At 46.4% G+C, this 25,336-nt stretch overlaps 1 protein-coding gene and 1 pseudogene across 1 annotated transcript; one reads left to right on the top strand and one right to left on the bottom strand.

Annotated features, from left to right (window-relative positions):
* Positions 1-4,498: 4,498 nt before the first annotated feature.
* Positions 4,499-23,602, bottom strand: SKP1 (S-phase kinase associated protein 1). The gene is made up of 6 exons (XM_062189159.1): positions 23,465-23,602; positions 20,873-20,969; positions 13,981-14,054; positions 8,045-8,188; positions 6,261-6,401; positions 4,499-5,381 (listed from the first exon to the last, which is right to left on the bottom strand). The coding sequence occupies exons 2-6, from the start codon at positions 20,967-20,969 to the stop codon at positions 5,346-5,348; spliced, it is 492 nt and encodes a 163-aa protein (XP_062045143.1). The 5' UTR covers positions 23,465-23,602; the 3' UTR covers positions 4,499-5,345.
* On the top strand, positions 9,471-11,156 carry LOC133758200 (leucine-rich repeat-containing protein 28-like; annotated as a pseudogene).
* Positions 23,603-25,336: the final 1,734 nt, after the last annotated feature.

Here is a 25,336-nt window from a genome sequence, read left to right as displayed (position 1 = left end):
TGTGCTGGCGCCGCAAGGCGGAGGATTAGCCTAGTGAGCCGCGGCGCCGGCTCTTCGAGGATATTTTAATAGCACCTTTTCCCCCCAAAGACTATTTTTCATGTAAGACCTCTGGAGGTCAAAGGGTAAACTTTGTGTGAAGTATATGGGCAACCCTGAGACTTAGCATCACAAATGTCAGAGGTGTCAAAGCCACCTCAACAGGTCACCATTAGATAACAATGTTCCAGAGATAGTGGGCCACCCTATCAATTTTGCGTCATTCACAGGGCCAGAATTTCTCGGATGTTAATGTTTTATTTTAAAGTATTTATAAAGTCCTCTTCCAGAGTAGTCTCTATTTAAAGTACTCAAGTTGTAATCCCAGACTTGCTTCTTCCTAGGAAGGTACTCAGGCATTCTCTGGACATCTGTCCCATTTTGAAGAATTCTGCTCTGGCTACTGGCCTACTTGTTTCTAAAAACTACATTCTAACCAGGGCTTATGCAAGACTGGGCAGTTGCATCTGATTACGGTGTCTCATTTAGAGCACACCGAGACACCGGGTACATGAACAATGCACCCTCTGTGCATGTTGGGTGTGGGGGGGGGGGGACCAGCAGGGGCCCTGGGTAACTCATTTATAATGAAAACAACCTAAAGAAAAAAAAAACTGACTTCACAAAGGAAATTCAAATCTCCTCAAACCACAGTGGCACATTCCTATGAGGCCAGAAGATGCTTTGAGATTTCAACCCCAAATACCAGACCATTCCTCCCTCATAAGCAGCTAAAAATTAACCCTGCTTTCTCAGGACAGGGCACCCCTAGCCTCCCAGACAACAGCAGGCTTGAGACCTCCCATGCTCTGCTGCTCCCTGTCCTGCACTGAGCATAGTGGGGGTTCTCAACCCAGCAGCCAAGCAGGGACTTCCCGTGTCTCCTCATTTGAAAATGTTTCCCTTTCGTACAAAGCCCTGTGGCCAAATGACCCTGAGCTGTAACCACGTTTTGAATCCCCCCAAAGTTTCAGTTCTCTTTGTTCATAGAGCCCCAACCTAGCTCATAAGTACTGTCCCTGGTTCCATTCAGCATGCAGAAAACCTGGCTGCAAAAGCCACAAGTAAAGCACAACAGAATGTTTCTCCACCTTCTGCCCCACAGAGGAAGAAAGGGTACCAGTTCCTGCACCCATTTCTAAGAAAACAAGGGGCAGGGGTTAGGAGGTCATGTTAAACTTTTTGCTTGATAGGCCTATCTATCAGTGTAGAAGAATTTAACACCCCAATTATACTGAAAAACAAAACTAACTTTTCAACAGCAGGGGAGGCTGGCGAGGTGGCACGGCATCTACAGTAACGGCATCTCATACAGGCACTGGTTTGGCTCATGGCTGCTCTACTTCCAATCCAGCCCGTTGCTATTGCACCTGGCAAAGTGGTAGAAGGTGGTCCAACTGCAACTACTTGGGGCCCCGCATCCATGGAGCAAACTCCAGGCTCCTGGCGTGGGCTTGGCCCAGCCCCAGCCATTGTGACCATCCTGGGATTAACCGTACATGGATAATCTGTCTCTCCTCTTTCAAATAAATTAAAAAAAAAAAAAAGAAAAAAGGAAAGCTGTTTCAGCATCCCTCAGAAGTCTCTTGGAAGCTTTCTTAAACCTATTCACGAGGGCCTTATGAGTTCACCAAGCATCTTCAACAGTGCTGCCCCCCACCCCCCAGACAGACACTGATGTCTAGGCTGTGTTTAACACCCCACAACCCAAACTACTTGAAACCATCTCAGATCCTCCTAGGGTCATCTTTTTAACTAGTCTCCTGAGTTCTTAAAGGGATGCCTTGATAGAAACATAAAACTGCCAATTTCACCTACTTTGTGTCTCAAGGCTAGAAAGAAGTATGAAGGTGGGCTGATGAGTTGCTCAAGCACTTAAAGAAGCAACTCACTTCTACAAAACAAGGATTACTACCATGTTTGAGGGGGTACATCTTTAGCCCATGACAATATAAGGGAGAAAGTGATAAGCTAATATTCAGCAAAGTTTGTGTTTTACTTTTAGATCACAAGTCCAACAGTCAGTGAAGAGCTGAGAAGCCAAAGGGTTGTCGGTGGTCTTCCTGACTAAAAGCAACATACTGCAGACAGAGGCACACACTTTCCAAGCACTCAGAGGAAACATCTTCAGACACAGGTGGCAATCACCCAGATCTGCCCAGCACCTCCTCATCTCATTCCCTCTCCTGGGAAAATAAAGACCATTTCCCAATTATGCAAAGTGGTTATTCCCAATTATGCCAAGTGGTTATCAAGAAGGGTTTCCTCTCCTATGTGTACCAATAATTAAAGAACATCTTCATAATTCATCATCAGTAACCACTTTCCAATCCAAGGCCATCATCGTTCTCCCCTCTTATGCATTAAAACCATTCTCAGGGGCAGGTATCTGACCTAGGGGTTAAGATATCTGGGTTCAACTCACGACTCTGTTCCCAATTTCAGCTTTCTGCTAATGCGCACCCTCAGAGGCAGCCAGTGAGAGGCACATGGGAAACCCAGACTCAGTTCATGGGTTCTAGCCTGGGCTAGCTTCAGCTGTTGCAGGACTTGGGGAATGAGCCAGTGGATGGGCAACTTGAAACTCTTATTTCCATCATGTGCCATACCTGGTACTTTACAGGGATCAATCACTCATCTTCCCTATACAGAAATTCAGAGCAGTACTGCTACCTAAAAGCAGCCTTCTACCATCAGGTCAGCTCTATGTCCTAGACAACTAGGAGCACACTGCAGTAGTCCTATGAAATGGCAGCTACTATCTGCAGCTTGCCCAAGGCCATGTGCACATTCAGAGGCAGACGCAGGGCTCCATCTTCAAGGTACAATGACTACAACCAGTTCACAGTTTAGAGGAATAGTTGTGAAGTAAGAGCACAGGAGTGAGGATGCACTGAAGACTAAGGCTTGGTTGGCTGCTATGCATGATGTGAAAGGAGCATGCACTCCGAGCGAAAACCTACACACTCAAGACGTGCTAAAATAGTGGGCACACATATCTATCACAGAACAGCACAGCTTCCGCTGGTAAGAAAAGGGCTTCTTAATAACACCATGCGCATGATGTACTGCGTACACAATGGCCACAAATCTTTCTCTGCGATGAGCCGTCAGATGTCTATTAACAAACTCAGTTATCCGGATGTTTGGTTTAAGACTCCAGACTATATTGTGTGTCCATGCAATCTCAGTTTCTGAAAGATCCTTGTGATTCGAACAACTGTCGAGTGTCACACAGATCGAGAGTTAGTAGTCATAGGCTCCTGATTCCTGGAGGCTAATACTTCCTTTACAAATTCAACACAGCAACACCAGACATCCTGGACCTTCAGCCCCACTGCTGCATGTCTTTCTCGATGCTGCTAGAGATACGTAAGATGGAATTTCTGTAGTGGGAACTGGCATTTCCAACACTTCACCTAGAAACGGACTCTGTTACCTTCTTCACTAATACCAGGACCAGTAGGAAACAAGCTTATTTCTGGATAGTAAGGAATCAGAGATCCAAAACTGATCACAAAGGTCAACAAACTTTCTGTAAAATTCCAGATAACAAATATGCAAAAACAGGCTATGGGCCAGATTCCACCATACATGTACTGTAATTTGCAGATTATCTCTGGTACAGACAACACTTGGGAATTCTGTGACATTACATATGGAACTTTTCTATTAAATAAATATGGGACAAATGAAAGGTGAAGGCAAACTACTGCTAAGTGATAATCTGAACAGCTCACAGTAAATATGAAGATAATAAAATTAAATGAAATACAGTCAATTTTAAATGAAAAAGAAAAAAGGAAGCACAAGGAGGAAAAGCAAAAAAAAAAAAAAAAAAAAAAATCACAAAATCACAATTTTCAAGGCATCTCCAATCATAAAAACTTTCATTCTGGGGCCAATGTTGTGGCACAGTGGGTGAGACCACTGAATCCGACACTGGCATCCCGTATGGGCCAGTTTGAGTCCTGGCTGCTCCACTTCCAATCCAGCTCCCTTGCTAATGCACCTGCGATAGCATCAGAAGATGGCCCAAGTCCCTGAGCCCCTGCACCCACATGGTAGACCTAGAAGAGGTTCATGGCTTCAGACCCACCCAGCTCCAATCACTGCAGCCATATGGGGAGTGAACAGCCGATGGAAGACCTCTCTCCCTCTCTGTAACTCTGCCTTTCCAATTACAAAGAAAAAAAAATTATTCTACTGTAGGGGGGAAGGTGGAAACAGCAGTGATGTTTTGTGTCAAGAACTGAAGCACTGGCTCCAGTTAACCTTAGTACTAACAATTAGAATAGAGAAATCCATCAGTAGTCTATGGTTATGCCAGCAACTTTCAGTGAGTGGCAACATGAACTACCTTATAGTCTTTCAAGCTACACAAACATACACAAACTTAAACCATTTAATATTGAAGAGACACATTTAAGTCCACAAAAGCAAACTGTTTACTACCTACTATTATAACTTACTTTTATTTAAAGTATCTCACACATTCATAATGGACGTCTTCTGGATTTTGCCACATATTTTAATATTAAAGGTTATTTTTGACATGCAAGTAGAGTCAACAGTGTCCCCCATATGGGGACAGTGATTATAAAAAGATGACATAACACATGAATTAAGTGTCTTTTTTAATTGAAAAGCTAACAAACTGTCTAGTTACATTTCTCCCCACCCCCAAAACCACAAACCAGGTAGTAACTGAGTCTTCTAGGCAATATACTCAAAGCTGAGAAGATTAAAAATAAGAACAAGTCCTCAGATCCAATTAAGGGAGCCCTGCTACACACAAGCTGATCAATGCCAGTGGTACTGACTGATCATGCAGCTGAAAGACATCCTAATGGGCCCACTCAGAACGTTTGTGTCAAGTAGCCTCTTTCCAGTTTCCAACTCATGAATAAAGATAATATTTTTTTAATTCTATTTCAGAAAACTTTTTGGAAGTTGTTTTATTTACAATGCCAACTTTTAAAAGATCACTCAATTTAACTGGACAATAAACCAGGCAGCAATCACTCTGCGAGAAGAGAGGAAGCCCCAAATGCCACTTTCTATCGAGAACCCACAGTTCAGTTTTATTCAGAGCAAAGTAAACAGGAACTTTCAATCATACTAGAAGAAACTCGGGTTTGGAATCTGTACTCAAACTACACATGCAGTGAGGACAATATTCTGCTAAAACAAATGATTTGCTGCTGCATTTGTCTACGTTTGCCTAATATTAACAATTATAAACAGAGCAGTGCAACTAGTATTTGGAACAATCCTTACAGTGTTACAGTGTCAGGCACAACGTTTCACTTCTCTTCACACCACTGGTTCTCTTTGCGTACCTAGAAGACACAGATATAAGTACCTTACTTAAGTAGTCTTTCCCAAGACTTGTAAGTACCCTCTACTGCTCAACTAATAGCCTTTGAGTTGGGACAGAAAAATGGAACATAGAAACACCAGGCTTATAGTATACTTTCTGGGGCATTGTGGTGTAGAGGGTAAACATGCTGCCTGCGACGCCAGCATCCCATACAGCTGCTCCAGTTCCAATCTACCTCCCTGCTTAACCTGGGAAAGCAGTAGAAAGATGGCCCAAGTGCTTGGGTCCTTGCACCCATGTGGGAGACCCAGATGAAGCTCCGGGTTCCTGGCTTCAGCCCGGTCTGGCCCAACCCAGCTCAGGCAACTGTGGCCATTGGAGAGTGAACCAACAGATGGAAGATCTTTGTCTCATCTTTAAAAAAAGGAAAAAAATAGTGTACTTCCCGATTCTCTGACTTTGCCTCTCTCCAGGTTTTCATTCTGCCCTACTGAAATTATCAAAGCAAAGGCAATAAGCAGTTATAGCTTCTGTCACCCAAGTGGCACAGTCACCCAAGGTGGCACAGCAAGCCCAATTACATCATTCACTTAATTTAAGTTTGTAGCGATGTCAACAAAATCATTCTCATCTTTGCATTTTTAAGGTAATCTGAAGCATCCTAGCATACATTTTATACACAGCATCTGCTTTCCTGAAATAAAATACATAAAACGTCCCAAGTATTAAAACTAGTAACTGTTAATGAATATGAAAGAGCATCTTTGGCTGAAAACTGATTTTTCTTATTTACAAGCAGCATCATCTACATTTTTATTGACAAAGATTACACGTTTAAGACACAGAAGGTACTAATCATTCCTCAAGGAAGTAGACTCCTTGATACATGGCTACCTACCTGGGCTTCTTCTTCTTCAGTAAAGTCATTCTTAATGTTGAAGGTCTTGCGAATCTCCTCAGGAGTCTTCCCCTTGATCATATTGGCAACAGTCTTGCACGTAACGTCCAGCAAACCTTTGATGTCTAAGTAGTTTGCAGCCTATAAGGTGATAGTTGTTTTCAGTGAAGTATACTTGCTGTTTTATACTCCAACCAATGTTAGTGACTGATAAGCCACCAGCTTAAAATGCTGGCTAACTTTCAGAAATCCAAGGGAAGACTACAGTTACCCCTGCCTATGTGTGGGTTCCACATCCATGGATTCAACCAACTGAGGATCAAAAGTATCTGGGAGCGAAAAACAACTCCATCTGCACTGAACACATACTGACCTTTTTTTCTTGTCATTATTCCCTAAACATTACAGTTTAACAACTATTTATACAGCATTTATTAAGACAGCATGATTTCACATTTCTAAGTAATCCAGAACAACTTAAAGTATACTGGACAAAGTACATCCCTTGTGGATACAAAAGACAACTATAAATCAAGATAATTTTTCTGTTTTTTGCTATATTGCTATAATACTGAGTCCTTATGACACCTTAAGTTAATTACACTAACTCATAGGTAAATAACAGCCTAGTCTATGTATGTGTATGCATGGACATGTGTGCACAGATGTTTGCTCATGAAAGCACCACATGCCAGGTCTCAGCGAAACTATTTATCCATACTTCTCAAAGAAGCATAGTTTTGTTTTACTAATTTTTTCTATTTTCCTCTTTACTATTTTACCAAATCCTGCACTTTAATACTTTGCTTCTTCAGTTTACTTTAACTTCATCATTAAATAGTTTAAGGTGTAAGCTTAGCTCACTTCTTTCCTAAAAGACATTTAGTGCTAACAATATCCTTCTAAATACTGCTTTAGCTCTATGACACACATTTTTCATGTGTTTTATTTCTATTTGGTACACAATACTGCCTAAATATTTCTTCTATGACCTATGAGTTACTTACAAATGGGTCTATGTTCAAATATTTAAGATTTATCCAGTTATTTTTCTATTACTGACTTCCAATTCCCTTGGGGTGAGAAAACTTTGAATGACTTTAAATATGAGATGTTTTATGGCCTAGAACCTGGTCTCTCTTGATGATACACACTTGAACACATGTTCTGTCACTAGACATGATGTGCTGTAGATACAGATGTTCAGGGAAACAAGTGGATCAAGTGCTACTCAAGGCTTCTATAGCCTTACTTTCTGTCTACCTGTTATATTAATTCTTGAGAAACAGGTACTGAAATCTCTGATTCAGTATTTTCCTGATTCTCTTTGGAGATTTACTTGTTTTTGTTTCACTTTTTCAAAGTTCTGCTTGTAGGTAGACAAATGTTTCATTGGTTAAATTGTCTTTAAAACTAGATCCCATTATCATTATGAAGTAACTCTCTGTAACCTCCCTAATACAAATATTCTTTGCTCCAAAACATGATTTAAGCTTTCTCTTTTGTTAACAGAGTATATCTTTTCCTATCCTTAACTCCTGCGTCTATATTTGGAGTAAATTTCTTATGGATGGCATAGCTACATCATGCTTTGTTATCTGACAATCTCCACCCTTTAGCCATAGTGTTCACACCGTTTATATTTAATGTGATCCCTGACACATGGTTTTAAATTTCAACTGCATTTAAATTCAGAGTGTTAAACTTCAGCATCAATGAATTTAGCAACTCTAACTCTTCAAGGAATGTCAAAGATTCTCTGGAACAGAGCTCTTTTAACGTACCAGAATAAGCTCAAAAAGTGTTCCTTGGTCAACTTTCAGAAATTCCTGGTCCCAAACAGGGATATCATCCGTTCGCTTTTCCTTGTTCTCATCGTCTTCAGGAGGAGGAGGATCATCCTTGTGGTGAGTGCACCACTGAATGACCTACAACAAACAACAAAAGTTCATTCCCATGGAGATTTATTATTCAAGCCACTCCTGGGGCAATATTACTCCTATAATGGGATAAGAACAAGGCAGAGGTTAACCAAGTTAATAGCTAAGCCTGAAAGCAAAAACGGTCCCAGAGGGTAAAAGGTCTTACAGGGTAAAAGCAAACCACGCAAGGGATGTGCTGTTGGACAGGGGATGAGCAACCACTTGTGACACCAGCATCCCACATCACAGTGTCAACTGCTCCACTTTTGATCCAGCTTCCTGTTAATGCACCTGGGAAGGCAGCAGTGGATAGATAGCCCAAGTGCTTGGGCCCCCTGCCAAGCACGTCAGAGACCAGGACGGAATTCTAGGCTCCTGGCTTCAACCTGCCCAGCCCTAGCTGTTGCTAACTTTTGGGAAGTGAACCAGCACTTCTCTATCTCTGCCGATCTGCCTTTCAAATAAAATGTAAATAAAGTATAAGAGGACAGGTATAGGCAGTTAACAAAAATCTAAACAAACACTAGGAAATGTTCAGCCTCACTCAATGTTAAACACTACAGTTAGACACTACTCTAAATTGCCAAAAATAAAAAACCAAATCCTAATCGTTTTAAAGATTTTAATTTTTTTTTTATTTTTGACATGCAGAGTGGACAGTGAGAGAGACAAAGAGAAAGGTCTTCCTTTGCCGTTGATTCACCCTCCAATGGCCGCCGCGGCTGGCGCACTGCGACCAGCGCACTGCGCTGATCCCAAGGCAGGAGCCAGGTGCTTATCCTGGTCTCCCATGGGGTGCAGGGCCCAAGCACTTGGGCCATCCTCCACTGCACTCCCGGGCCACAGCAAAGAGCTGGACTGGAAGAGGGGCAACCGGGACAGAATCCGGCACCCCAACTGGAACTAGAACCTGGTGTGCCGGTGCTGCTAGGCAGAGGATTAGCCTGTTGAGCCACGGCGCCGGCCTGTTTCTTTTCTATTAATTTGAGAGGCTGAGTTACAGAGACGGAAAGAGATCTTCCACCCACTAGTTCACGCCACAATGGCTGAAGCTGGACTGATCCGAAGCCAAGAGCTTCTTCCGGGTCTCCCGCACAGGTACAGAGGCCCAAGCACTTGGGCCGTTTTCCACTGCTTTCCCAGGCCATAAGCAGAGAGCTGGAATGGAAGAGAAGTAGCCAGGACACCAACTGGTGCCGCAGGCAGAGACTTAGCCTACTACACCACAGCACTGGCCCCCAATCCAGATCTGAATGATGCTAAATGTTGGCAACAGTGTGAAGGAAACATGAATTCTACCAGAGTATAAACTGATATAAGCCCTTTGAAAACTAATCTAGCAATTGCTAGGTAAGCACAAATGTGCATACTTTTTTTTTTTTTTTTTTTTTTTTGACAGGCAGAGTGGACAGTGAGAGAGAGAGAGAGAGACAGAGAGAAAGGTCTTCCTTTGCCGTTGGTTCACCCTCTAATGGCCACCGCGGTAGCGCGCTGCGGCCGGCGCACCGCGCTGTTCTGATGGCAGGAGCCAGGTGCTTATCCTGGTCTCCCATGGGGTGCAGGGCCCAAGGACTTGGGCCATCCTCCACTGCACTCCCTGGCCACAGCAGAGAGCTGGGCTGGAAGAGGGGCAACCGGGACAGGATCGGTGCCCCGACCGGGACTAGAACCCGGTGTGCCGGCGCCGCAAGGCGGAGGATTAGCCTGTTGAGCCACGGCGCTGGCCACAAATGTGCATACTTTATAACCAAGTAATTAAAAATACTCTAGACATAGGTATAAAAATATTTGCCACAGCAACAAACCAGAAAAGGCCCAAATAGTCTCTCATCTTTACCCGAGAGGCTTCACCTGTGCCTTTCTCTGCAGTACCTCACCGCGGACCGCAACCGTCTCTGGTGTGTGCCGCGCCACCTCTGCCAGCTGCCCAACCTCAATGAGCTCTCCATGGCTGGAAACCGTCTTGCATTTTTGCCACCTGATTTAGGTCGTTCCCGAGAACTCCAGTACGTGTACGTGGATAACAACGTTCACCTGAAAGGCTTGCCGTCCTATCTGTACAATAAAGTCATCGGGTGCAGTGGATTTGAACTTTCTGTCTCCAATCTCATTACCCAGAAGCCTCCTGGAACTGCTGCACTGCCCCCTGGGGCACTGTCACCGGTGTAACGAGCCCATGTTCACCATCGTCTACCCCAAGCTCTTTCCCCTGAGAGAGACGCCCATGGCCGGGCTGCACCAGGGGAGGACAGCCGTGAGCTTCGTGGCTTACTGCTGCTCCACTCAGTGTCTTCAGAGTTTCGACCTGCTGAGCTGATCCCACGGCCCCGCCAGCTCCACACTGCGGCCACCTGGGGCTCACACGCCGCTGCAGCAGGGGCAGGAGAGTCCAGCCAGGCCGGACCAGCCCCTTCCAGCCTGCTCTGTCCAGCATGGGTGCTGCGGAACTCTGGAATTGTCGTGATTGAGCTAAAACGCCTTCACCCTTCTCCGAGTCGGAATATATCCTCCCTCAGACGAAGGATCCCGGGTCTTCTGTGGTTTTTTCTGCTCATCCACACGCTGGTTACTTTGATGAGCCATCCCAAATCTAATTTGAAACAAATCTCGCTCAGCTCCCTACAGAGCAATCATTTGACAGTATAGCCAGATTGACTTTGGAACACACACACCTCCTACAGACTTCTGCTCTCCGTCTTTCCCCAGAGGGCTCTTTCCCTAGAGGTCTTCCCCAGGCTTTCTCCTGTGGGAGCTTGCAGAATGTCAGAGCCCACGAGCAAAGCCTGGGGCCTGGGTTCCACAGTCTGTAGAGGCAGGACGGGAGCTGGGTTGGTGGCAGAGTGGGAGCGTGGGGAGGCTCCCCGAGGACCCTCAGCACACACCCTGCGCAGAGTCAACGTCTCTGAGCCTCGGAGACTTCTGTGAGGGATTTCACAACAGAAATGTGATGGTAATGAAATACACTCTTTTCAAAGACGACAAAAAAAAAAAAAAAAAAAAAAAAAATCGCATTTAAGTTTCAGAAAGTCAATTAGCCACACTCTTTACTAGTCTACGTTCTAGTTTAGTAGCTACTGATGAAAAAGGTGGTGTGTTCTGGGTCAGGTTTTAGAATTTCCAAGTCAAAGATCAGGTAATCTCAAGTGGTTCACCAGATTGCCGAGGCCAGAGGTCAGCAATGGGGGAGCATGCATGAAGGACAATCACAGAGCGAGTCAAAAAGCAGAATGCAGGCCAATCTTGGTTCGTCTCAACTCTTGAAGCAAGAACTTCCTTCCGGGGCAGGTATGTGGCACAGGAGTTAAGCTGTTGCCTAGGATGCCGTTCTGGAGTGCCTGGTTTGATTCTAAGCTCTTACACTTCTGATCCAGCTTCCTGCTATAGAGAGCAACCTAGGAGGCAGCAGATGATGGCTCATGTACTTGGGTCTCTGACATCCATGTGGGAGACTGAGCTGAGTTTGGAGGGTCCTGGCTTCAGCCTGACTCTGCCCTGGCTGTTGCAGGCATTTGAGAAGCAAACTAGCAGATGGAAGTTCTCTTATCTGTCATTCAATGAAAATAAACTTTTAAAAATAGGGGCTTGTGCTGTGGCAAAGCAGGTTAAGCCAGTATCTGCAGTGCTGGCATCCTATATGGGCACCAGTTTGAGTCCTGGCTACTTCCCAACCAGCTCCCTGCTAAGGTGCCTGGGAAAGCAGTGGAGGATAGCCCAAGTGCTTGGACCCGTGCATCCGGATGAAGTTCCTGGCTCCTGGCTCTGGCTTGACCCAGCCCTGGCCATTGTGGCCATTTGAGGAGTGAACCAGTGAATGGAAGATCTCTCTCTGTCTCCCCCTCTTGCTGTAATGTTTTCAAATAAATCTTTGGAAAAAATGTTTTTAACTAATGAAAGTTAAGGAGGTTTTGGCTCAGCAGTTCAGACAGCACTGGGGACAACATCCCCTGTCCAAGTGCCCCAGGCTTTCCACCCAGCTCTCTGCAGATGATGGCCTACGTACTTGGGTACCTGCCACCCACATGGGGGTCTTGGATGGACTCTGGCTTCTGACTCCCCCTGTATCCCTTGTCCCCCGCCTTCCAAATAATTTTCATTAAAAATCCTGAGGAAAGAGCCAATTGGAACTAGCCAGTTTTTACACCAATGTGGAAAAAGACTATTGATTTTCAGAAAGTTTCTGGTGGATGGAAGACTTCTGTCTCTTCATCTTTCTGTAACTCTTTCAAATAAAAAAATCTTTAAAAAAAAAAAATGGGGGAGAAGGAACACTTGTTTGTTAGTAACTACAGTACCAAATGCTGACAGGATAAATGGTTATTTTGAAGGAAGGGGATCGGAGTGAATGCAGACAGAAATGGGAACAAGGTACTATATATTCCTTTATTTTGACTTCAGCCACTTCAGTAATAACCATCTAGTAATGGTAGTCATAATTCCATTGCATTATGCTCTGAGAACTGGTATTTTTGTGGGAGACTAACAATACCTGTCAAAGATGAAACCACCCTGTGGCTCAGGTGTTTTACATCTAGATCATGTATCATATAAGTTACTGCTAAGTGTACAAAAAAAGTAGGTTTTTTTCCCCATAGATGTATTTATTTAACTTGAAAGGTGAGTGAGAGCGCAGCTCCAGATGGCCACTATGGCTGCCGGGGCCTGGCAAGGCTGAAACCAGGAACCGATAACTCCATCTCATATGTGGGTGGCAGGGGCCCATGCATTTCAGCCACCTTCCAATCTTTCCTAGGCTCATTAGCAGGGAGTCGGATCAGAAGTGGAACACCCAAGCCTCAAACCAGCACCCATATGGGATGCTGGCAATGCAAGAAGCTTCTTAGCAGGCTACGCCCCAAGACCCCAAAGTAGCTTATTTAATTTTCTTTTAATTTTAGAAACAGACAGGTGCTCATGTTCTCGCAGTGACTCCCCAAATTGCCCATAACAGCCCCTGGCTATGGCCAAAGCCAGGAGCTGGTAACTCAATCCAGATGTCCCACATGGATGGCAGGAACTCAATTTACTTGAGCCATCGCTGCTGCCTCCCAGAGTCCCCATTAGCAGGACCCTCAAGTCAGGAGCTTCCCAAGCCTTTTTTTTTTTCTTAAGATTTATTTATTTGAAAGGCAGAGTTACACACAGAGAGAAGCAGAGGGACAGGGAGAGAAGCAGAGGGACAGGGAGAGAAGCAGAGGGACAGGGAGAGAGAGAGACCGAGAGAGAGACCGAGAGGTCTTCCATCCACTAGTTCACTCCCCAGTTGGCCACAAAGGCCACACCAAGCCTGTCTCTTAACTGTTAATCCAAATGCCTACCCCTAAAAGCATCCTTCTGGTGCCCAATTAATGGCAACAGGTCAACTGTGGCAAAAGAACAGACCACAACTCTTTCCTGTATACTCATGTATTATTCAAGAACACTCAAGTATCAATCCCAAGTGTTTAAAGACCATTCAACTTTAAAAATAATTTTAAGCAATATTAAGCTAACATTGTTGAATTACCTGTATTCTTCAATTAACACTTTATTCAAGCAGAACACTTCAGTGACAAGAGCTGAAATAATGTACACATCCCAGTAAAATGCATACCAGTATGTGTTCAAAGGTAGTTTGATTTATTCAGCAATTTTTGATCTACAAAATGTTATCTACATTTCCCCACCTCATCAGGATTGTATGCTTCACATGCTAGACTACACACAGGAAGAATTAAAGTGTGTAAAAGGCATGAAAGCTAAGTTCATTCATACGTTTAAATGTCCCCAACTCTAAAAATTAAACACTCTCAAGACCTTACCTTTTTTAATATTGCTGCATTAACATTTGGTAGAGGAACCGGGTCATCATCTCCTTCATCATCCATCCCCAAATCTAAAGAAAACAGAACAGAGCTGCCGTTACTTTCTAACTCTTTAACCAGGTTATGCCTCAAGTAACTTGTAAAAGGTTATTTTCAAGTATTTTCCTAAGAACAGGTCTCTTAAGAGCATTTAAAATTAGTGGTTCCTAATAATGGGTCCATAAAACATCCTCAACTATTTATAAAGTATGAATATACATGGCCAGCGCCATGGCTCAATAGGCTAATCCTCCGCCTTGCAGCGCCGGCACACCAGGTTCTAGTCCCGGTCAGGGCACCGGATTCTGTCCCGGTTGCCCCTCTTCCAGGCCAGCTCTCTGCTGTGGCCCGGGAGTGCAGAGGAGGATGGCCCAAGTCCTTGGGCCCTGCACCCCATGGGAGACCAGGATAAGCACCTGGCTCCTGCCTTGGGTTCAGCGCAGTGCGCCGGCCGCAGCGCGCTGGCCACGGCAGCCATTGGAAGGTGAACCAACGGAAAAGGAAGACCTTTCTCTCTCTCTATCTACTCTGCCTGTCAAAAATTTAAAAAAAAAGAAAAAAAAGTATGAATATACAAACAGAATATTATGTAAAGGGAGTTCACATAAAATTAAGGCGATTTCATATTTGAGGTTAAATGATGGGGCAACCATCTGAAAAAAAATTACATCTGGACCCTTACTCTTTACACCAAATTCTCTAGAGAAAAGTTAAGCAAAACAGACTCAATTAACAGAGTAACAGAAAATCAAGCTATTCAAATCTGAAATCCAAAGGTATATAAATACACACAACAGATCATGCAACTGACAAAAACAAGATTGTTTTCATTTATTTCTAAGTCAAAGTTGGAGAAAGAGATCTTCCATCTGCTGTTTCAATCTCCAGGTGGCCACAACAGCCAGGTGGGGAGCCAGGCAGAGGCCAGGCGCTTCATCCAGGTCTCCCACAAGTGTGGCAGGGACCCAATCATTTGGACCATTTTCCGTTGCTTTTCCCAGGCCATTAATAGTGAGCTGGATCGGAAGCGGAGCTCCGGAACATGAATCGACGCCCACATGGGATGCCACTGTCGCAGGCAGCTTAGCCCACTGCACAACAGTCAAGACTACAATTTTTTAAAAAAACATAAGTATAAAAAGACACACGTTGGGGTTGGTGTTATGGCATAAAGGATAAAGCAGCCACCTGTGATAACAGCATCCCATATGGGCGCCAGTAAGTCCCTGTTGCTCCACTTTGGATCCAGCTCCCTGCCAGTGGCCTCAAAAAACAACGGAAGATGATCTAAATGCCCCTGCACCCACGTGGAACACCCAGAAGCTGCTCCTGGATTTGGCCCCGCCCAGATCCAGTGGTTACAGACATCTGGAGAGCGTAACAGAGAGATCTTGATATCTCCCCATCTCCCCCCCCCCACACTTTTTCACTTTTAACTCTGACCAAAAAAAAGATTATCTAAAGAAAAGTAGTCATGTGCACATCTATTTATGTTTAAAGTACCTCTGCACGGATACTTAAGGATATTACACCTATTGAAATTAAAGAGAACACTGAGGAATTTACTTTCCACATACACCCTTTCTTGCTGTTTATCATGCGGCTATTACCTATAATGCTGAACCAACAGGCTTCTCTGTTAAAACTCCTAACTTTCATACCCTCAAGTTGGTTGTTCTCAGTGATGAAGAAATAGCCAACGTCGAGTCAAACATTTCAGTCCCTACTGCACATCAGGTGCTTTCCTAGGCACTGGAGAGCCAACAGTGAATACAGGATGATAAAGCAAATGTTCCAGTTTTAGAACTCTGCTGGGTACTTTTGTTGAGCAGATGCAAACACGTAAGTAGTTAAGTCTTTGACAGGAATATCTAGCATATTCCAATAACACTATGGAATTAATACAGAAGGTAACAAGGGGAAAGAGCAACAGTTAAGATCAGATTATAAGAGGCTAGATTATAGGGTCTTGTGTATTTTAGGTATAAACAGAAGAGACAGAAGACAGCAGGGGATTATCAAGGACATTAACCACAGGGCAAACTACCCAGGCATAAAATAGTGGTTGGACATAGTCTGTAACTAATGAGTTAAGCAACAGCCTGTGTGTGCATTTTGGTAGCATCAACAATGCACCAACAAAAGAGAAGCATTATGTAATGTGAAAGGAATCAGGGAATACAAGTTTATGGCATGAGAAAGATGGAGCTGCCAATGGAATTGGCATCAATCAATAAGGGAAAGGCTGCCAGTAGAGCTATTATTTTTAGGAGCCGGAGCTGTGGCATAGTGGGTAAAGCCACCATCTGAAGTGCTGAAATCCCCTACGGGCGCTGGTTTGAATCCTAGCTGCTCCACTTCCGATCCAGCTCCCTGCTAATGAGCCTGAAAGATGTCCCAAGTCCTTGGGCCCCTGCACCCATGTGGTAGACCAGGAAGTTGTGGTGCACTAGTTAAGCCACCACCTGCAATACCAGCAACCCTTTTCTGTGCTGGCTGGAGTCCAGGCTGCTCAACTCCAGATCCAGCTCCCTGCTCATGTCCCTGGGACAGCAGAAGATGGCCGAAGTTCTTGGTCCCCTGCACCGATATGGGACACCTAGATGGAATTTCTAGCATCTGGCCAAGACATAGGCACTGTGGCCATTTGTGGATTGAACCAGCAAATCGAAGACAGATCTCTCTCCTCCTGTTAACTCTGCCTTTCAAATAAAATAAACCTTTTTAACAAAAAATAAAGGTAAACATCCTGGAAGCCACGTTAAAAACAGAATGGTCAAGTGTCAAACGCTACCAACAGATACAGGGAAGAACTGAAAACACACAATGCATTTAATGAGAGGGGTCACTGAGCTTAACAAGCAATTGCAATGGCAAAGTCAAGACAAGAGAATACTCGAAGACCTCAACCTCACTCTATACAGATGGGTGCACTTACCTCCCCTCTGCCCTTCCCCTTCCCTGATCCCATCCCAGCTTAGATTAAAACCACAAAATCAGCCGGCGCCGCGGCTCACCAGGCTAATCCTCTGCCTGTGGCGCCAGCACCCCAGGTTCTAGTCCCAGTTGGGGCACCGGATTCTGTCCCGGTTGCTCCTCTTCCAGTCCAGCTCTCTGCTGTGGCCCGGGAGGGCAGTGGAGGAAGGCCCAAGTGCTTGGGCCCTGCACCTGCATGAGAGACCAGGAGGAAGCACCTGGCTCCTGGCTTTGGATCGGCACAGTGTGCCAGCCGTAGCGGCCATTTTGGGGGTGAACCAATGGAAAAGGAAGACCTTTCTTTCTGTGTATAACTCTACCTGTCAAATAAAAAAAATAAAAAACACACAAAATCGCAATGTCTTATGTGTGTATGAAATTCCATTTGGATGGAATTTCATACTTAGGTTTTTCCTTAACAAGTAAGCAGCATTTTTATTTCAATGAGACAAATAAATTAGACTATGCAGAATAAGAAACCACACAGAAGACCAGCTGTTTGGTTACAAATTGGATTTGGAAAAAGGATTTAGTCATATTAAAAATAAGGTCCTTGGGCCAGCGCTGTGGCTTATTGGGTAAAGCTGCCGCCTGTATTGCTGGCATCCCATATGGGTGCCGGTTCGAGTTCCAGCTGCTTTACTTCTTATCCAGCTCTCTGCTATGGCCTGGGAAAGTAGAAGATGGCCCAAGTCCTGGGGCCCCTGCAGCTGCCTGGGAAGACAAGAAGGAAGCTCCTGGTTCCTGGCTTCGGATTGGCATAGCTGCAGCCATTTCAGCCAATTGGGGAGTGAACCAGAGGATGGAAGACCTGTCTCTGCCACGCCTTCTCCTCTGTGTAACTCTGACTTTCAAATAAATAAATCTTTAAAGAAAAAAAAAAAGAGGAACATTTTCATTGCCAAAGCCACATATTCAGGCAACAATTCTGCTTATTAGTTTCTGCATCTTTTATTATTTATTTGGACTTATTTATTTGAAAGGCAGTGTAACAGAGAGAAACAGGGATAGAGCAATCTTCCATCCATAGTTCACTCCCCAAATGGCCACGGCTGGGCCTACCCGAAGCCAGGGGCTTCACTCAGATATCTCAAGTGGGTGCAGGGGCCCAAGGACTTGGGCCATCTTCTTCTGTTGCTTTCCTGGATGCCGGCACTGTAGACAGCGGTTGTATCCTTACTCACCTACCACTAGGTACACTTGGATTACTTTCACAGTCTTTATTAGTGACTGGACCATACTTCTTCATTCAACAGGCACTTGATGAACAACCATTGTGGGATGCACCAAGGAGTTCACAACTTATTTATGTAGGTCACTTGTATTATCAGGACACAGAACTCTACGTGCCACATGACTGGTACAAACTACCAAAAAAAAGTATGTCTGGCTTTTCCAGAAAACAAGTCATCCACATAGAAAACAAAAAACATGCCTTCCACATTCAGCTTCTGCCTCTACTTGGTAACTATGAAAAGTCTTAGTCACCTGTCTTCAGGGTATGAACCTGGACATCTACAAGCCATCCACCCTCTTCTCTTGGCTTCCACAAATTCTTCACTTCTCACTTCTCTATTCTTCACCACCTGGCCCCATTCCACCCTCATCTTCTTCCATAGTCATATTACCATAATCCATCATGCAAAGCAAATCTGCCTCCAGCAGTTGAGAACTCAGGGACCAATATCCACACAACTCAATTAACCGATTGCTACACAGATCTTTTCAGGAACATGCAGGTTACTTCTTCTCTACTCCCCTCAAACTCATTTTCAGCTCTACCAACTGTGGTATCACAACCCCTTCCCACCCAAACTCCAAGTAAAAACTTGAATTTCACTTCTCCCGAGCACATCCAGCCTACTGTACCTCAAAATACTCTCATAACTTCCCAATTTTAATAGATTTGAAATACGCATCACCTCACTAATGCTACACACTGCAGTTTCTCCAAGAGCCTGAGGAGTAACACTAGGCAAGAAGTTCCCACAGCACCGCTTGGCACACAACTTTGTTAATGCACTGATTAAATTATGTAACAGTTTGCCTTATTTTTTTCTGGCCCCCCCTTTTATTGATAAACTCTTCATGAGTAAATATCACATCTCATCTTCTTTTTGCCAGCATATACCTAGTGCCTGACCCATAATCTTTCTCTGTAAGCTGCAGATCTACCCTACTTAAAAGCCTCTGACTTAGGGATCAGTGTTGAAGCACACTGGGTTAAGCTGTAGCCTGAAGCACCAGCATCCCACATAGGTGCCAGTTTGATCCCAGGTGCTCTGCTTCCAATCTAGCTCCCCACTAATGCGCCTGGGAAAGCAGAAGAAGATAGCCCAAGTCCTTGAGCCCTGCAGCCTTGTAGGAGTCCTGGAAAAAGCTCCTGGCTCCCAGCTTCAGCCTGGCCAAGCCACAGCCATTGCAGCATTTAGGCAGTGAACTAGAGGATGAAATATCTGTCTCTCAAAGGAAAGAAATCTTTAAAAAAAAATTTTTTTTTTTAATTTAAAAAAACCTCTGACATCTGAGTACCAAAGAACACTTTTATTACACAGTTTTGTTTCTATCAATTCTTTAGACACTGATTTGTAGGTCTCCATATACCATTAATGACCACCAGCCGCCTGCTAACTGAGAAGAGACACTTACTAGCCAATAAGTTTTCAAGGTCTTAGGGCCTGTTTTCTTGTCTCACTGTTGTGCTGCACATATACTTTACAGCAGTTTTAGGGGAACAAAAGAGAAAGGTCTTTTAAAAAAAATCTACACAGCTTACACTCTTGAACATAATCCTTCCAAACAATGGCCTCATGAAGCTACCACACAGCAAGGTACTGCCTTTTCCAAAGTTTTTAATTGTCATTAGAGCTTGTGAATCAAATTTACTTCAAACAATTTTCTTTTCTTTTTTTTTTTTTTTGACAGGCGGAGTGGATAGTGAGAGAGAGAGACAGAGAGAAAGGTCTTCCTTTGCCGTTGGTTCACCCTCCAATGGCCGCTGCGGCCAGCGCATCTCGCTGATCCGAAGCCAGGAGCCAGGTGCTTCTCCTGGTCTCCCATGCGGGTGCAGGGCGCAAGCACTTGGGCCATCCTCCACTGCACTCCTGGGCCATAGCAGAGAGCTGGCCTGGAAGAGGAGCAACCAGGATAGAATCCGGCGCCCCAACCGGGACTAGAACCCGGTGTGCCGGCGCCGCAAGGCGGAGGATTAGCCTGTTAAGCCACGGCACCGGCCTTTTTTTTTTAATTTTTTTTATTTTTACTTCAAACAATTTTCAAGATGAGGCTTAGAAAGCAATGTATTATATTAGCTTATTGTTTTTATCCATTTAGTAAGAGAAAAAAACCTCACTAACCCACCAAAGCATAAAAGATGACCTCTCAACAACGCAATTTTTACTTTTTAAAATTCACTTTATTTGAAAGTCAGAGTTGCAGAGAGAAGGAGAGACAGGGACAGAGATCTTCCATCTGCTGGTCACTCCCCAAATGGCCACAAAAAATACAGCTGGGCCAGGCCAAAGCCAGAAGCTTCATCTGGGTCTTCCAAGTGTGTGCAGGGTCCCAGCGATCTGGGCCATCTTCCACTGCTTTCCCAAGCCTATTGACAGGGAGCTGGAAGGGAAGTGGAGCAGCTGGGACTCGAACCAGTGCCCTTATAGGATGCCCAGCTTTACCCGCTACACCACAGCACTGGCCCCACCATTAATACTTTAAAAAAAAAAAAAAAGTATACTTCACCCTTCACGCTCTCTGAGCACCTATGGCAAATTATTTACTAATATAAGTCAAATCAAATATTCACAGATTCTCTAATTATACATTTCTTCCCATGTTCCCCCACCAAGTTTATCCAACAAACTTACCAACTTACCTTCCAACATGGTCTTGATAGTCACAGACTGTTTGGCAATTTCTACATCAACTTCAAAAATCTCTCCATCAGAACTCTGCAACTTTATTGAAGGCATCTAAAAGAGTATATTAAAGGTAAAATTTAAGAATCTGACATCTACCTGACATTCCATCAACAACAGTCTGTCAGAAGCCTATAACTTACTGACCACAGTCTTGAGGACACACGCACTGAAACACTACCAGATAGTCCGCTGGTTTACCAGTAATTCCATAAAATGTTTCCAAGTTGAACTCCTAGGAAAGGAAGCCTGCCCTACTGAACTCACACTGACATAAATCTTTCAGTCATGTGGTATACTTTCCATGCAAAATGTCTTAAAATACACTTATTTGCTTCCTGCCTACCTTTTTGCTCCCACTGAATAATGGCAACTCTGAATAGCTACCCTGCCACAACTGAGCACCTGCAAACTTGAGGAAGTTCAGTCCAAAACACTACTCAAGAGACATTAATTTCCATACAGTGAGACCAACCACAGAAAAATGAATTCAGAATCCAAGAGTAGAACAAGATAAGCTCATTTAGGTCTGAACCAGTGACTTAAAGGATAAACACATCAATACAATTCCTTAAACAATTAAGGAATTAAGAGCTTAAATTTCAGAGGCCTTTTTATCTTTCATTATTGATTGTTCAGGTGTCCAAGTCTGAGATCTGGGAAAAATCCCCATATTACAAATGTACTTCCTGCTCCAAAGATGTATTAAACTGGAGTCATGAGCAAAGAAACCTCTTACAAAAAATTAAGCAATTAAGTCAAAGGACTAGAGTTCTGGCAAAAGCAAAAATATTCAATTTCTTAACATCTTCAGGTTCTTTAAAAGAATGGTAATAGTTCACGGTAAAAGCCCAAGTTTTCTTAAAATTCAGTACAGCTTTTAAAGGCCCAGGCTTCTCAGGTATTCAAAATCCTATTTACCAACTTAAAAATACCTCCAAAGCTTTCTAGGTGCATCATATTATAAACAGTATCAATTTTAGGAATTAAAACATCATAAAACCCATTTTGGGTTCAAAGACTGAGACCCACAAAGTATTTACTCTGCTTTTCTAAGACAAATGTTCCCATCTCCCAGGCAGGCAAGCGAGCTATTAGAAGAAAGCAAAAATCGAAAGCCTTTTTGAAACCGAGCCACTGCAACGTGCAGCTCTCTCATCCCTGGGGGACGGGAATCAGATCTCCCTTCGCACGAGCCTTGCCGGCCTCTCCAGGCTGCAGCCAGGCCTGCAGCCGTTTGCAGGCTGCCCAGGGGCTCAGAGCAGCAGACCCTTCCGTGACAAGGCAGCCACGAAGGGACCCCCACGAGAAACCACTTCAACGTCACCCCCTCTTTTTCGTTCAAAACATTTTATGTTCTTACAGTCCACAGAACTGGAATACTACAGAATCCCATGTTTGACAAAGTCAATTCCTAACATCAAAGCAGGACAACTATTTCATATTTCTCTCAAAATTCCTGACAAATGACAAGATGTGCTTAGTCATAGTCAAATTCATGGATTAGGTTACTCTTAAGGGAGCCTCAATCTCATTAAACAGCAAGGAGACAATCAGTCAATCTGTAATTCGATGCACTGGGTAATTCTAGACAACGCTCAGAGAACTTTCAGTGTTACACTGGAATACAGTGCAACATTTTCAAGTAATAATGGACAAAATTTTCATTCGACACGCTTCCACAACCATCTCAACTCTTTAAGCTTCTGTACTTGCAAATTAAATAACCTACCAGCGGCTGGCAATTAAGCAGATTCTATCACATCCTAACGACAACAACAAAACCTGTGTTTTTTTTAAGCGCCCGAAACTCCTGTATCTTATTAAAGGGCAGGGGGGAGGGGGCTGCATTGTTCTACGACACAAACAACAATGTAATGAAAAATGCGAGCCCTTAGCACTCGACCCCGGAGCCTCCAGAGCAGGTGCCCCTCCCCCGCCCCCTTCAAAGCCTGCCACCTCGAGTTCAGTCTGTATTAGAGGTAGGGCCCCTAGGAGTCCGCACCACTGTGACGAAGGCTTCTACTATTAAAACAGTTGCTGCCGCGACACCAGGCTGTGTCTAAACAATGCAGCAACGTCTTCACAAACAGCGCCTGGACACACAGGCGGGCCGGCGACGCCGAGGGCAGGGGCTAGCGGCGCCGGCCTGCCCAGGCGCCGCCACGCGCCCGCACCAGCCAGGAGACCCCCACCCACCCACCCACGGCCCCGCGCCCGTGGGCAGCAGGCTCCACGCCAAGGGAGGCCCCGGGCCGCCGCCCGGGCCTCGACGCCGAGTCGCCCCGTGCAGAGCCGGGGCCCGGACAGCGCTCGGCTCCCGCTCCCCGGGCGCCGCGGCGACGCGCGGCGGGCAGAGGCCTTGCGGAGACCAGGGCGGAGGCGGCGAGCAGAGCCCGACGGCGCCTCCTGAAGAACGAGGTCGACGACGGGTTCTGCCGGGCCCGCTCGGCGCCCGCCCCTCGCAGGCCACAGCCGAGGCGCTTCCGCCACGCGGCCCGCACCGCCGGCGCCGCAGCCCCCTCCGGCTCGACGGGGCGGCTACTCACGGTGTTCGGCTTTGAGGAGCCGGCGGGCCGAAGGCTGACGAGAGAGGGGCGGCGTCAACGCAAGGAGAAGAGAAAGGCGGACGCAAGGCCACTCCAGCGGCGGCGCGCGGCGGCGGCCTTTATAGGAGCGGGCGCGGGCGCTGAGGACCCCGGGCCCCGGGCGTCACACAGCCGGCGGGGCTGGCCGCCGAGATCGCCTGACCGCGGGCCGCGCACGGCGGGGCGGGCCGGCCGAGGGCCGAGGAGGGGGCCGTCGGCCCGCGCCGCCTCGGAAGCGCGGCTCGCTGGAGAAAGCGGGCTCCGGGCGCGGGCTGCGGCTCCCCGGCGGCCTGGAAGGGTCTTGCAGGCAGAGGCTGCCCTGAGCCGAGCGAAAGCCCCAATCCTGAAGAGCCTGGCGACAACAAAACGGGGTGTGGGCGTGTCTCCGCGGCGTGTGGGCGTGTCGCCCGCGGCGTGTGGGCGTGTCTCCGCGGCGTGTGGGCGTGTCGTCCGCGGGGTGTAGGCGCTCCGCGAGCGCTGAGGCCCGGCCTGTCCACGGCGGCGAGCGGCTCCGCTGCTGCCGAGAGCCCCGGCGCTGAGGGACGCGCCTCTTCCGCGAGGCTCAGCCACCCTGTGCCGGCCACGTTCTTGGGTCATGTTTGTTTCCATTGAAAGGCAGAGCGAGGAAGGGGGGGGGAAGGGGGCGCTTCCATCCCCGCCTTACTCCCCAGATGACCCCAACAGCCAGGAGGGGACCAGGCCGAAACCTGCAGGTGTCGCGTGGGGGTGGCCTGGGACCCCGGTGCCTGCTGCCTCCCAGGGTCAAGTTAGCGGGAAGATGGAGCGGCTGGCACGGAGCCAGGCAGTGCGCTGGGCAGGGCCCGAGCTGGGGTTTCACCTGTGTCTGCCCCGGGCCCGTCCCTGCTCACCACCATCAGGCTTTGCCGAGAAACGAAGTTTTGTCTTTCTGCACTTAGGGAACATCACAACAGTGAATCTAAACGAATCAGTAAGCCAGGATCTGAACCTTGCTCTGCAGCAGGGTGTTCTTATTTTCTGCCACTGACTTGTGAAGAAGTGCCCAAGCCAGATAGCGGCTGTTGCAGGGAAACCTCGAGGCCGGCCAGTAGGCCTCTGTGCCGCAGGGAGTGGGCCTGCGTTCTTGCAGTAAGCATGCATGGAGGCCCTGCGTGGAGGCGGCTCGGGGCTGGGGATTGGGCAGTGAGCCAGGCAGCCAGGGCCGGGTCCGGACACAATTGATGTGTATGGTGCTTCCGGAAGGCCAGAAGGCCCTGATAAGATCCATGACCCAACTATAAAGGGAGAAGTCATCTGAAAGTCCCATGCCCGGCCTGGCTGGGTCGGGGATTGTGCAACTGCCCGGCCCTACCTGCTCTGCTGCGGTAACATGACCCTCCCCTGGCTAGGCGGCTGAGGCGCCTGGCTCGCCCAGCCACGGCACGTGACGGGATCCCTGACACCAGGAAGACAAAAGACACTTCCACACGGGGCCCCTTAAGGAAACCAGAGCCCTCCAGCTTCTCCGAGATAGCACTGGGCAAGGAGGCCAGGCCGCTCCTCGGTTACCAGGTCTTTGTCTACCGGCTGTGGTGTCCAGTGTCTGCCAGGTGCCACTGCTGATGACAGATGAGAGGCCTCCAGCTCATGTGTTTTCTGCACAGCACAGCCTTGTCCTCAGCAGCTCCAGCTCCAGGTCTCCTGGGCCTGGTCCACCCGAGCCCCTCGGCTCTCTTCCCGTGGGTGCATCCAGGTGGCACCTCAAAAACATGTGTGGGGCGTCGTAGTGCAGCGGGTTAAGGTGCAGCTTGTGATGCGGCATCCCGTGTTGCAGCACTGGCTCAAGTCCTGGCTGCTCTGCTTCTGATGTCTCTC

Source organism: Lepus europaeus, chromosome 4, assembly GCF_033115175.1.
Source record: "Lepus europaeus isolate LE1 chromosome 4, mLepTim1.pri, whole genome shotgun sequence".
In the NCBI taxonomy this organism is placed as follows: domain Eukaryota; kingdom Metazoa; phylum Chordata; class Mammalia; order Lagomorpha; family Leporidae; genus Lepus; species Lepus europaeus.
The sequence above is the reverse complement of the archived record's forward strand: the minus strand, read 5'-3'. Positions and strand labels throughout refer to the sequence as shown.

What these genes read in the sequence shown, in the direction of transcription:
- SKP1 (XM_062189159.1), bottom strand. Translation starts at nt 20,969, where the DNA reads ATGCCTTCAATAAAGTTGCAGAGTTCTGATGGAGAGATTTTTGAAGTT. An exon ending in CACTTTTTGAGCTTATTCTG is followed by an intron (nt 6,402 to 8,044) that starts GTACGTTAAAAG and finishes ATCACCTTATAG; the next exon opens with GCTGCAAACTACTTAGACAT. An exon ending in CTGAAGAAGAAGAAGCCCAG is followed by an intron (nt 5,382 to 6,260) that starts GTAGGTAGCCAT and finishes TGTGTCTTCTAG; the next exon opens with GTACGCAAAGAGAACCAGTG.